Below are 11,341 nucleotides of genomic sequence, written 5' to 3' on the forward strand. Positions count from 1 at the left end.
TACGCAGGCCTTGTTTCCAACAATACGAGCATAGCGAGCGAGCTGACTGATTTTTCGATCATTGAGATACCCTGTACACTTCTGTCATTGTTCAGCTTCGTTCCCCAAACTTCTCGATATAGTTTTCCATGCACAGATACCCATAGATTTGCTATCAGCACTAATATGTGCCCAATAAATTATCGATGACAAGCGTCTACAGCACGAATAACATTGTCGAGGGATTTCATCGAGCCTTCCGTCCATTTCCAGAAGCACTTGCCTGTGGCGAATTTCCTTGATACGAATGCAAGTGCGACGAGATCGTATCGAGGTCATATGTGCAGCCTCTTCTAACATCTGACAATTCCTCCACCTAAACACAATCGACATCCTTTACCTTCAGTCACTTTTCCCTATATTTATTACTAAACAGTCTGTCAGTCGTCAACCTGGCTTTCGAGATCCTTGTGTCTCGAGGGATAGCCCCAATCCACAACTTCAGCATGTTTCTCAGCGTTCAAGACCCTGCTCAGCGATGGGTGCATGCACAATCTCTCACTCTTTCAATTGCCACGTCATATCCTGTCAGATGGCCCTACTACATTATGTCGACTTGGGACTTCAAGCACCCTGCTTTAGTGTCCGCTCGAAAATGTACGCAGGACAACTTTCAGCCGGAAGCCTGCGGTCTTTCCAAGCCTCAAAAGTCCACACGGAGCAGCCTACGGGTCCATGAGCAGGAGCAGATACCAAGCATCCAGAAGAATTCCATGATGATAAAAACATTGGATGGTGCCTCCGATGATACAGACGATATGCTCTTCTTGACTTCGAGAAACCAGCCCGCTTCCTCGATGCAATGGCCACATCTTACCCATCAGTCACGGTTGCAGTCTTCATCAGGTGAAGACTTGAGGTCTCAACAGGTCTCCGCAGACCAAGATCCTGCTTTCCTCGACCCCTTTGGTGAAGGCATTGTTTCATCAAGACGGACATCCGCCTCATCAGATACTTCTGTTTATCTCCGCCAGAATGCCTTCCCAGGACATCGAGACACGCTCGCTCGATTGCCTGGTCTTACTTTTGTTCATTATAACCAAGAGAACGTTCTACCGCTTGAAGACTTATCTCATGCAGTACTTCTGCCATCGTTGTCTTCTCCCAGCTTCACCTTCGATCGAGACGTTCCCAGAAATGGTCTTCTTCCACCCTCAATCGTCTCCGACATATTACGTTTCCTGTCCTCTGAAGAATACAAAGCTCTTCGTTTGGTCTGTCGACTATGGAATACAGCACTGCCTTTTCCCAAGGTCCCGGTTGTCTTTCGTTTACCGCGAGAAGTAGTGCAACATATCTATTCATACTTACTTCCCTCTGGTTTTGACGCTGCGCGTCATACATGCAGAGAGTGGTACTTGGCCAGTTTGGATCGCAGTGTTCAAGATCCAATCGCCAAGGCTAGTTTTTGTCAACTTGCTCTGGACGCTGATCTGCAACTACGACGAGATCTGATGCCTTTAAGATCCAGTAGCGGCAGTCTTTCCAGGTCAGAAGATAACGGTCACAGCATCAATCAGGAATGGATATATTCCAAAAGGTTGGCCACAGAGAGCAGAATTTCTCCCAATTGGAGAGGCGGACCTCCATTGACCAACAAAAATGAATTACATTCAAGATTGTCGGTCACTGGGGAGATTGACTTTTCAAGAATTCTTCAGAATGCATGTTCTGGACGATCTCGATTTACTGTCTCAACTTGTGGCAAGTTTCTCTTGGTTGTCTCTGGTGAGGAAATCACATTGTACGATATATTTGTACCGGGCGGATCGGTCTTTCCAGTCACCCGAATGGTTGCTGGGAGCGAAGTGCTGAAAGTTAGCATGGACACCACCTGTGGGAGGTGTTCAGTGGCTGCCTTGCTCTCAGGTCGTGTAGGCATGTTGTGGGACCTTCTTGGAACGCTCTCAAAAATGGATTACTGCAATCCTCCAGGCGATTCAATTGACCTCGGGATGAAGACAGTTGTACAAGATGCAGCGACAAGCTTTTATGCACAGCCGACTCCTCGAGACCTGCGAAATCTCTCCGAGGAGTCGGTCGTCTCGGAAGGCGGACCATATCCCGCGAGAGTACTGTCAATGCTCGCCACGAATACTGGGACCTCATTTATTCCAAGCCCGCCATCGTCGTAGCAAGAGATCTCTGGCTTGGATGAACTTGGAGACTCTGGCGATTTAGGACCTGATGGCCGACACGCAGTCCACTTTGGAATCTCCATCAGGACTCGACCAACAGCTGTGCACGCCAATATAGGCAGCCCAGATGATCTTCCGCGAAGCGTGGCTATATGCCCAAACCGAAGCTGCGTTGCGTACGGTTGTCAGATGGGCATCGAGTTGTATTGGGTTGATGCAATTACTGGTGGTAGTCTGAATCGATGGTTCCCACTCGCAGTTCCCAGCGACTGCCTATATTTTCAGCCACCACGGACAGGCGTTGATTCGAGAAAGAGACTCCGTTTGATCTCAAGCCCTGCAGGTCCAGATTCAGTTGCCACGCAGTTAATCCGACGCGAGAGCACACCTGCTAAATGGAAATATTGGTCCACTCCGGTAACTCGTGGACGTCGGCAAAGCTTGACTCGTTTCTTCTTTGGCGGTCTACCATTTCCAACTGATGCAAGTCCACACTCAGATCGGCCAGCCTCGCAATCACGCCAGCGTAGGGAAGAAATGCAAGGTGTCTTGCGTGCGGTTGACTGTGACCACTATCGCGGTGTGCCAGTCAGCGATGGCTCCCATACACTCTTCACAGATCCGGACAGTGGAATGTTGTGTTTGGGAAGTGACGCACCTCCTGGGGGATCGACAAAGCTCGTCAGGAAAGTCATATTCGCTCCTCCACCCCACCCAGATGGCAGATATTGCTCACCATTACGGTACGCGGCTGGGAAAGCGCTTGATTGGGGCTTGCGTCTTGTCGCAGTCTATAATGATGGTCAAATTGTACTGTATAACATTCCATCTGATGTCTTCAGTGGTATGAAGGAGGCGTCTAGTGTAACAGACATGTCGAGCGAGACCGCCGGAGCCTTCGGGCAAAGTGACCTCTTGATGGACACTCACATGAGCAGCCGGCCAAACAGGTCAGTTGAAACTCGTAACGGAAAGGAAGCGCTGCCTGATTCTTTCTCTTCGGGAGGCCTTCCTTTACATATCAACGGCGCCGTAATTGCCAAGGTTGAGAACGACTTGGTTGACGACCTTGCTGTTCAGACTGAAGGTGAGGGACTTTCGGTCTGGATTTTCTACAAGAGTGGGCGAGCGGTGTTGCACAGCATTTATACGCCTCTGAATTGCCGAAAGAAAATGATGTATGTTAGCGAGAATGGTCTTGTTTATAATGTTCAACAAGACGATGGATTGAACTAAAAGGAGTCTTGTGAGCATGGGAAGGGCAAGGGCAAGGACACGGAACGGTTGATAAGACGCAACTGGGGCATATGACTTGGGCAGTTTCTGATGGCACCTTCATTTAAGGGGCCTGTAGATCAAAGGCGTCAATAGAGCGATGAACTATCCGTAAAGGATGCCTGGCTGAGCCTTCTGCAAAGAGATATTTTTATGTACTATCCGACCAATCACAGGATGGATTAATAGTGTCGATAGAGCAAGATTTCTCCAGCCGCAAAGGTGCTCCCTCGTTGAGATGATGGTCCTGTTTCAGGTTGAGTGACAGACCAGACGTGTATCACAATGACGAAGCCTTTGATTTTCAATCATTTAGTGCAAAGAACAGGATCTGAATGGAGAAGCCCAGTTGTCTATTCATGTTCCAAAGCCTGCAAGATAGTTCGACCCAGTCTCTCGACCTGGTCAGACGTTGTGGTCAAACTCGTCATAAAATATATGACATTTCCCAGGACACGAGAGTGTATACCACATCCATCTTCGTCCAGGGTGGTAAGTAATCGGGATTGCAATGACGCTGTGGCGGTTGAATTATAACCAGACCCTTCAGATGCCAGTTTAAGCACGAGAACAGTCCCGAGTGCGAAACAGCCTGCCAATTTGGGGTGATGGGACAGCGTGTCCAGGAGGGTGGGAGGAAAGAATGAATAAACAGGGTATCCAGGCAGAGGATTCGAAGGGGCCGAGGTTGAGGCTGAGGCGGCGGCAGGTTGGGGGCTACTGCTGGACGACTGTGATGGCGAGGAGCTCGACCATGGCCGTTTGAACTCGTCCCACGAGCCGTCGGTGTCCAGTCTGTTGTACTCGGCGAGGGCCTTGTTCGCGACCATGCAGCCTATCGGGTGCGCGGTGTAAGAGTGGCCGTGCAGGAGGGCATCGGTCTTGGAGTCGGATAAGAACGTGCGGAAGATGGATTCGCTGGCCGTCGTCAGCGCGAGGGGAAGGAGTCCGGCGGTCAGGAGTTTGGCGTGGACCGAGATGTCGGGGGCGAGGGTCGTGTACGATGTGGACGCAGACACAGGGGCAGACGCAGACGGGGAGGACAAGAAGGTTGAGGAACTGGGTCGACCGAGACGATAAAGACCCGTGAAGACCTCATCGGCGATCAAGGGTAGACCGGACCAGTCTGTACGGTCGTCTGACGACGACGACGATGACGACGAAGATACAGGGGTGCCAATGAGGTCAGGGTTCGATCGGATCGTGGTGATAAGGGTACGTTGGAACAAGGGGTCGACGAAGATCATGCCCCCCGCGCCCATCAGGAGTGGTTCCATGATGAGCGCGCCGAAGCGTTTGCCTTGCTCCTTGACCAGTTTCGTCAAGACGGACTTGATGTGCTGTTCGTACCGGGTCGCGTCGGCCCCGCGAGACTCGAAATCAAAAATGGACGTGAGGCTGTCAAAGTCTTGGACCGTCTGGCCAGGTGCCATCTCTTCGGGGATCGTGAGTTCCCATCTGCCCTTGCGCATGAGAAGCGACGGGGGCTCGAACCAGTGTCCCCAGGGCTGGTGCCAGTCGACCTTCTCGTTGTACACATTTGGCTCGGAGCAGTTCATGACCCCGATCGTGTCGCCGTGGTAGCTCCCCTGCAGACCGAGGATGGCGACGGGGGATTCGCCGCCGGTGCCGTCATCTTTGGACCAGCCGTAGCGTTGACTCGAGGCACGCAGGGCCATCTTGACGGCAACTTCCATGCCGGTGCTGCCGTTGTCGGTGAAGAAGACGCGCGAGAGGCGCGGGTTCTGCAACGTCGAGAGGAGGTTGTAGGATATGTCGAGACCCGGCTCGTGGACGGCGTGCGCGAACATGACGTGTCCGTACCGTCCCGCTGCGTGGGCGGCCGCCAGGGAGATGTCCGGGTTGCCGTGGCCGAGGCCCTGTGTCCACCACGATGCCGAGGCGTCGAACAGAGGAGTCAAGAGGGGATCGGCCGGTGCCTGAGTGGCCAGGGGTGTCAGCCCTTTGGTCGGACCGGCTGGGGTGGTCGTCAGTGCCGAGTCTGATTCCGCGTTGTAGGCTTGGAAGTGGTCGCCGTATGCGGAGTCGATGGCGATGATGTTGTGAGGGATGCTGTGCTGGCGGAAGGGGTGCCAGATGACCGCCTCGGCTTGGGCGGGCATGGACGTCAGCTTGGAGATGCGAGAAAAGTGCTTCTGGTGGAGGTCGTTGATCAGGTTGTTGACGGTCGATGACTCGGAGCACTCTTGGTAGTAGTCTGACAGGACCGCCTCGTCGTCCTTGGGATCGGGTCGTCGAGCTGGTGGCAATGGAAGGGCGACGGTGGGAATGCCATGTTTCGAAAAGTGCCTCTCAAGGTAGCCATAGTTGCCCCACGTCGGGTCGTCGAACAGAATCAGCGAGTCGAGATCATAGCCTCGAACGTGCAGGGACTCGAAGGCGGAAATGGTGGTGCCTATCCCTCCCAGCTTGCTGTCTCCGATTAGAAGCGTCGGTAGCCGAAGTGGTCGATACAGGTCTGCTTGCACTGAGCCCGAGGGACCAGGGGAGAGGACCCCTCCAGCTGTTTCGACAACGACATATCGTCCTCCAGCTTGACTGTGTTGGGACAGCAGGCTCTTCACTTGCTTGACAATCTGCCGGTCAGACGTTGGTATCTGGAGACGTTCTCGTCAGTACAGGATCATGTCACCCACAGTCGATGATTGGGACTCATACCGAGCTACCCCCATCCAATTGAGCGGCGATATGCGGACTCAGAGGCTTGGAGAATTGAGAAATACATTTCGACACTATTCCAGGTACAAAATGTCTGATATGTCTGTAACCCGCGTGGGTGAGCCGTACGTAACTCGGTGAATATGAATTTCCTCGCTTACCTGTCATCAGCCTCGGCCTGAGGGCCAGTGGAGACGGGCTTGAGATAGAGCAAACCATTCGGCGATGCTCGGCGTTGTAAAGCTCGACACAAGACTGTCGAGATGATGGTCTTGCCGACGTCGGTGTTGGCACCGTAGACCTGCCACGCCTTCAGGTCTCGCCAAAGCATCCCGAATGACCAACTGAGCACGTTGAGTCTTCTCTAAATGAGTCAAACGGTGAGAAGAGTCGCGGGCCTTACTGTCCGATATCGATGCACCTTAAAGAAGTTTTGTCCCTGCCAAGCCTCTAGACTCAGATCTCCGGAACAGCCCGATCCTCCGATTGGCGATTAACCGAGGCTAGCTCGCCTGACCTTCTTCCTTTGTCGGCTTCTCCTCTACAGTAGACATCAACGGCCGTTTGCTGGCCCAACATTTTCTCTGATCATCTCCATGTACAGGTTGCCGGCCTTTTGGAATTTTGAAGAAGCTTGCGATATCTGCTGAACAGTCCTCTGAACGATCCCATACTTATATGTGAGAAGTCGAGAGAACAGCGTGACCCACTCGACCTCGCGGCCGAAACCTGGCGGATTACTCTCGATATGTCTCCGTCCCCACTGGAACAACGACTTTCAACACTCTTAGAGAAACGTCGAGCTCAGTCGAAGCTTCGAACCTTGAAGTCAAGCCCACCTGGGTCTGTGGACTTCTCGTCAAATGACTTTTTGTCTTTGTCGACCAACAGAGACTTTCATGATGACTACCTGGGCGCCTTAAACGAGATACGGACACCGTTGGGCTCTACTGGATCAAGGCTCCTGGACGGGAATTCACAAGTTGCTGAAAGGCTCGAAAAGGAGATTGCGGCTTTCCACGGTGCCAAAGCTGGCCTGTTGACGAACTCAGGCTTCGATGCAAATGTTAGCATCTTCGCCTTTCTTCCCTCTCAGAAGGATATCATCGTCTACGACGAACTCATCCACGCCAGTGTCCACGACGGCATGAGACAATGTAGGGCGGAACAACAATTGCCTTTCAAGCATAACGACGTGGCAGATCTCAAGCGTGTTCTGAAATCAATTGCTACCACGGACTTGAGCCGAACGATTTTCGTTGCTGTTGAAACTGTGTACAGTATGGATGGGGACTTGGCTCCTCTAACGGAGATTGTTGATCTCATGGAAGCAATGTTCCCAAGCAAGAACGCTCATCTCATAGTCGATGAGGCCCATGCCACCGGCTTATACGGCCCTAATGGATCTGGAAGAGTCTGTGAGCTCGGCCTCGAGAATCGTGTTTCCATCCGCCTCCATACATTTGGCAAGGCTCTCGCATGCAATGGAGGTGAGTAAATTATGGTCTACACTGAAACGTGCTAATCATGTGTAGCCATCATTTTGAGCTCTCCAGTGATTCGGCTTTATTTGATCAACTATGCTCGACCCCTGATATATACCACTTTTATGTCCTACCCGAACTTAGTTGCGATTAAAACAGCATATTCCTGGCTTCAAAGGGGCAAGGCGAATATTGTAAGATCATGCTTCGATTACCATTTGCGATGCTGACAATGCTAGCTTGCGGCAAACATGTATCATCTGATCAGCCAGCTGTTCACTCAACTTCAGACACTAAGTCCCGCAATACCGCAAACGAGCATCAATCATTCTAGAGCCGTGGTCACCCTTCCAGACACTTGTCCAGAATCACCCATCTTCGCCATTCTGAGCACGCATCCTCGATCTCTAGCGGCACATTGCCAGGCCGCAGGATTTATTGTCCGTCCTGTGGTTGCGCCAACGGTGCCGCAAGGGACTGAGCGAGTCAGAGTTTGTCTTCACTCGGGAAACACCAAGGAGCAGATCGACAACTTTGTTGCTTGTGTGAGAGGCTGGCTCGACAAGCAAGCTTCACATCCGGAGGCAACAGATATCACGAATCAACAACTCTCTGCGCAGGTAGATAGCAGCCGGGCAAAACTACAGGAGAGACAATTGATAGCAAAGATATAAAGGCGCCATCCCGTGGCAAGGCCGCGTATAAGTGGCAATCTACTTGCCGGACATACAGTCTTCATTCCTGTTGGATTTTCATCACGAGGCATTCAGGCCATTCGGCATTCGAGGCTTTGGATACTGGCGACGCATCCGCGAATCTCTCAGGATGGACGCTACTTCTGGTCACAAGAGCCCACATTTGGTTCGTACGGAACGCATAAACGCTACAACGTCTTAATGAGTGCACTACATTGCCTAGCACCAATGCCTGAAAGATGGTCACTGATATGGTGGCAAGATCACTGCACGTCATTACATGTTCGAGGATGACGCCTTGTCGTTGAGAAAGGGCGAATTGATTCGGTTACCATTACAATGGTGAATCAGAAGGCAAAGAGGGAGTGCGGTTCACTCGTCTGAGCTGGGCTTGTTCTGCTAATGGTGAACTTCGGGAAGAGGAGCGTTGTCTGGGAAAGAAGGGCAGTGGAAGGGACGAGTAGGATAAGGCCCCTTCTTAACGAGAAGAAACCTCTAGGACAACTTACCGAGAGGCCAGTCACCATCGCTAGTCGATGCGCTCGTACGGTAAAAGGAGAGCAACTGAAACTTGTAAGCTGGCGGACAGACAGCATGGGAGACTCTCGGGCGGCTTGCTGGTGGTCTTGTGCCATAGCTGATTATTTCCCAATTGGGAATCGAGAAGAAAATAATAAAAATCCTTAATCTCTCTGCGACTCGAACCAAGATCGGTCTCAGAAAAACCAAAAAAAAACTTGTAGCACTCTTTGAAAAGCGTGTCATCCTTAGTGCAGGGGCCATGCTAATCTGTTGGAAGTTAGTTATATGCCAGAAACACAATTCTCGCGCGAGACACGAACCTTCTCTGTATCGTTTCAAATTGACCAAATGTCCCGAAGGACGGCACAATTTGCACCTCTTAAAAATATAAGGATGGGATTTATTTCACGTGATCGACCCACAAATCACTCCCTAGCGCAACGCTAACTGTGTGTTAGGTTTCTCCATAGGACGGCGGGGCTTTCTTATGAAGGCTATTTGACTGCTGCTTTAAGATTCTTGAGGCGGGTGCAGCGCAGATCCAAAAGTTCAAGTGCACTATCAATGAAGTACGGAGTACCTCTAGATTCTTACTGTTGTTGACATATTTTCGACAAGTGTATTTCTCACCATTTGGACAGCGGACCCGTGAATCTACCCCCAAAACCCTCCGAGACGTATCTAACGGCCCTTTTCTTGGTCAAGTCACAACTAGAATCTCGAGTATTCCAACACTGCAAATAAGTAGTACCCGTCCGAGAATCAGTCTTGAAACAAAATCCAAGATGGATCAAGCAGCGGCGCAACCTCGAAAATGTCCGGGACTGGATTGCGACAACGATGCGTCGACGTTACAGTGCCCCAAGTGCAAGGAAATGGGAGTTGACAGTTTCTTCTGTTCACAAGAATGTTTTAAGCGGAGTTGGGTAGGCTGAACATATCCCCCTCGGTCCTTCTTTGGTTGTTTCAACAAAACCAGAAGAAAGACTAGAAACATGAATGCCATGGAGAACGAGTGATGCTAACCAAAACGACGAAAAAAAACCAGGCCGAGCACAAAACGCTACACAAGAGTACGAATCCTCTGCGCAATTTCTTTGTCCCGAGTGTCGTTTCTAAAGTTGATCCAGAAAGCGGCCACTTTAATCCATTTCCCACATATCCCTTTACCGGCTCCCTGAGACCCGTTTATCCTCTGTCGCCGAAGCGAGAGATCCCAAGGTCGATACCGCACCCGGAGTGGTCACAGGATGGCATCCCGAGATATCCCTACGTGCGCAAGAACAACATTCAAGTCTTGGATGAAAAGGGCATCGCGGGGATGCGCAAGGTGTGCAGACTGGCCAGAGAAGTGTTGGATATTGCTGCCGCCGCAGCCAAACCTGGCGTCACAACCGACCAGATCGACGAGATTGTTCACAATGCGTGCATAGAACGAAAGGTGAGCAAGCAACCAACGGGCAATGGCACACTGCGTCGGTGTGTGTGCGTTGTGTATACACTTGCTAAATCTGACCTGGTGAATAGTCATATCCTTCTCCTCTGAACTACAACCATTTCCCAAAGTCGGTCTGCACCTCGCCCAACGAAGTCATCTGCCACGGCATACCCGACCAGCGGGTCTTGCAGGACGGGGACATTCTGAACATCGACGTCACGCTCTACCACGAAGGGTACCACGGGGACCTGAACGAGACGTACTACATCGGAGACAAGGCCAGGGCGGACCCGGACAACGTGCGGCTCGTGGAGACGACGCGGGAGTGCCTGGAGAGGGCCATCGAGCACGTCAAGCCGGGGGTCAAGATCGCCGACTTTGGCGACATCATCGAGAAGCACGCCAGATCCCGGCAGCTCAGCGTGGTCAAGACGTACTGCGGCCACGGCATCAACTCGCTGTTCCACTGCGCGCCCAACGTGCCGCACTACGGCAAGAACAAGGCCGTCGGCAAGTGCAAGGCCGGCATGACCTTCACCATCGAGCCCATGATCTGCCTGGGCCAGCACAAGGACAAGACGTGGCCGGACGACTGGACCGCCGTCACCTCGGACGGCAGCCGCTCGGCGCAGTTCGAGCACACGATGCTGGTCACCGACGACGGCGTCGAGGTCCTGACGGCGCGGTTACCGACTTCCCCGGGCGGCGCCATACCCGTGCCTGCTTCTTCTGCGAACGGGACCACCGCCACGCACACGAATGGAGTCGCTTGATACAAAAAAAAATAGCATGATGCCGTGGTTCTCCCGGAATAAATCAGTCGGCTGGAATGATCTCATCTTGACGGATAGAGGGCGAGTAGATATACCTTGGGAACCGAACTATACCTCTTCAGCAGCACTTGCACTTGAAGCACATGTAAGGCGTGACATCAAAATCGATCTTCATTTATAACTTCCAGAAAATCTGACCATATTGCCACTTGTGACCTGGGATTTGATGCGACTCAATTGACAGTAAACATTTTTGATACTTTGCAGAGACATCCATACATGTAAGTTCGTGTATATT

General features: G+C 51.8%; 4 protein-coding genes across 4 annotated transcripts; 3 read left to right on the forward strand and 1 right to left on the reverse strand.

The window, feature by feature from the left end:
* Positions 1–485: 485 nt before the first annotated feature.
* Positions 486–3,413, forward strand: PV06_06056 (uncharacterized protein; the record flags this gene model as incomplete). The annotated part of the gene is made up of 2 exons (XM_016407124.1): positions 486–2,111; positions 2,175–3,413. The coding sequence occupies 2 exons, from the start codon at positions 486–488 to the stop codon at positions 3,411–3,413; spliced, it is 2,865 nt and encodes a 954-aa protein (XP_016262728.1).
* A 205-nt stretch (positions 3,414–3,618) lies between these two features.
* PV06_06057 (dethiobiotin synthase) lies at positions 3,619–6,508 on the reverse strand. The gene is made up of 3 exons (XM_016407125.1): positions 6,293–6,508; positions 6,132–6,234; positions 3,619–6,070 (listed from the first exon to the last, which is right to left on the reverse strand). Exons 1-3 carry the CDS (start codon positions 6,460–6,462, stop codon positions 3,806–3,808), a joined length of 2,538 nt encoding a protein of 845 aa, XP_016262729.1. The 5' UTR covers positions 6,463–6,508; the 3' UTR covers positions 3,619–3,805.
* A 231-nt stretch (positions 6,509–6,739) lies between these two features.
* Positions 6,740–9,024, forward strand: PV06_06058 (uncharacterized protein). Its single transcript, XM_016407126.1, has 3 exons — positions 6,740–7,621; positions 7,667–7,809; positions 7,855–9,024. The coding sequence occupies exons 1-3, from the start codon at positions 6,880–6,882 to the stop codon at positions 8,287–8,289; spliced, it is 1,320 nt and encodes a 439-aa protein (XP_016262730.1). The 5' UTR covers positions 6,740–6,879; the 3' UTR covers positions 8,290–9,024.
* Positions 9,025–9,443: 419 nt separating this feature from the next.
* On the forward strand, positions 9,444–11,241 carry PV06_06059 (methionine aminopeptidase, type I). Its single transcript, XM_016407127.1, has 4 exons — positions 9,444–9,758; positions 9,881–9,905; positions 9,963–10,273; positions 10,360–11,241. Exons 1-4 carry the CDS (start codon positions 9,618–9,620, stop codon positions 11,041–11,043), a joined length of 1,161 nt encoding a protein of 386 aa, XP_016262731.1. The 5' UTR covers positions 9,444–9,617; the 3' UTR covers positions 11,044–11,241.
* Positions 11,242–11,341: the final 100 nt, after the last annotated feature.

The sequence above is a fragment of the Exophiala oligosperma genome (genome assembly GCF_000835515.1).
Source record: "Exophiala oligosperma strain CBS 72588 unplaced genomic scaffold supercont1.5, whole genome shotgun sequence".
Classification (NCBI taxonomy): domain Eukaryota; kingdom Fungi; phylum Ascomycota; class Eurotiomycetes; order Chaetothyriales; family Herpotrichiellaceae; genus Exophiala; species Exophiala oligosperma.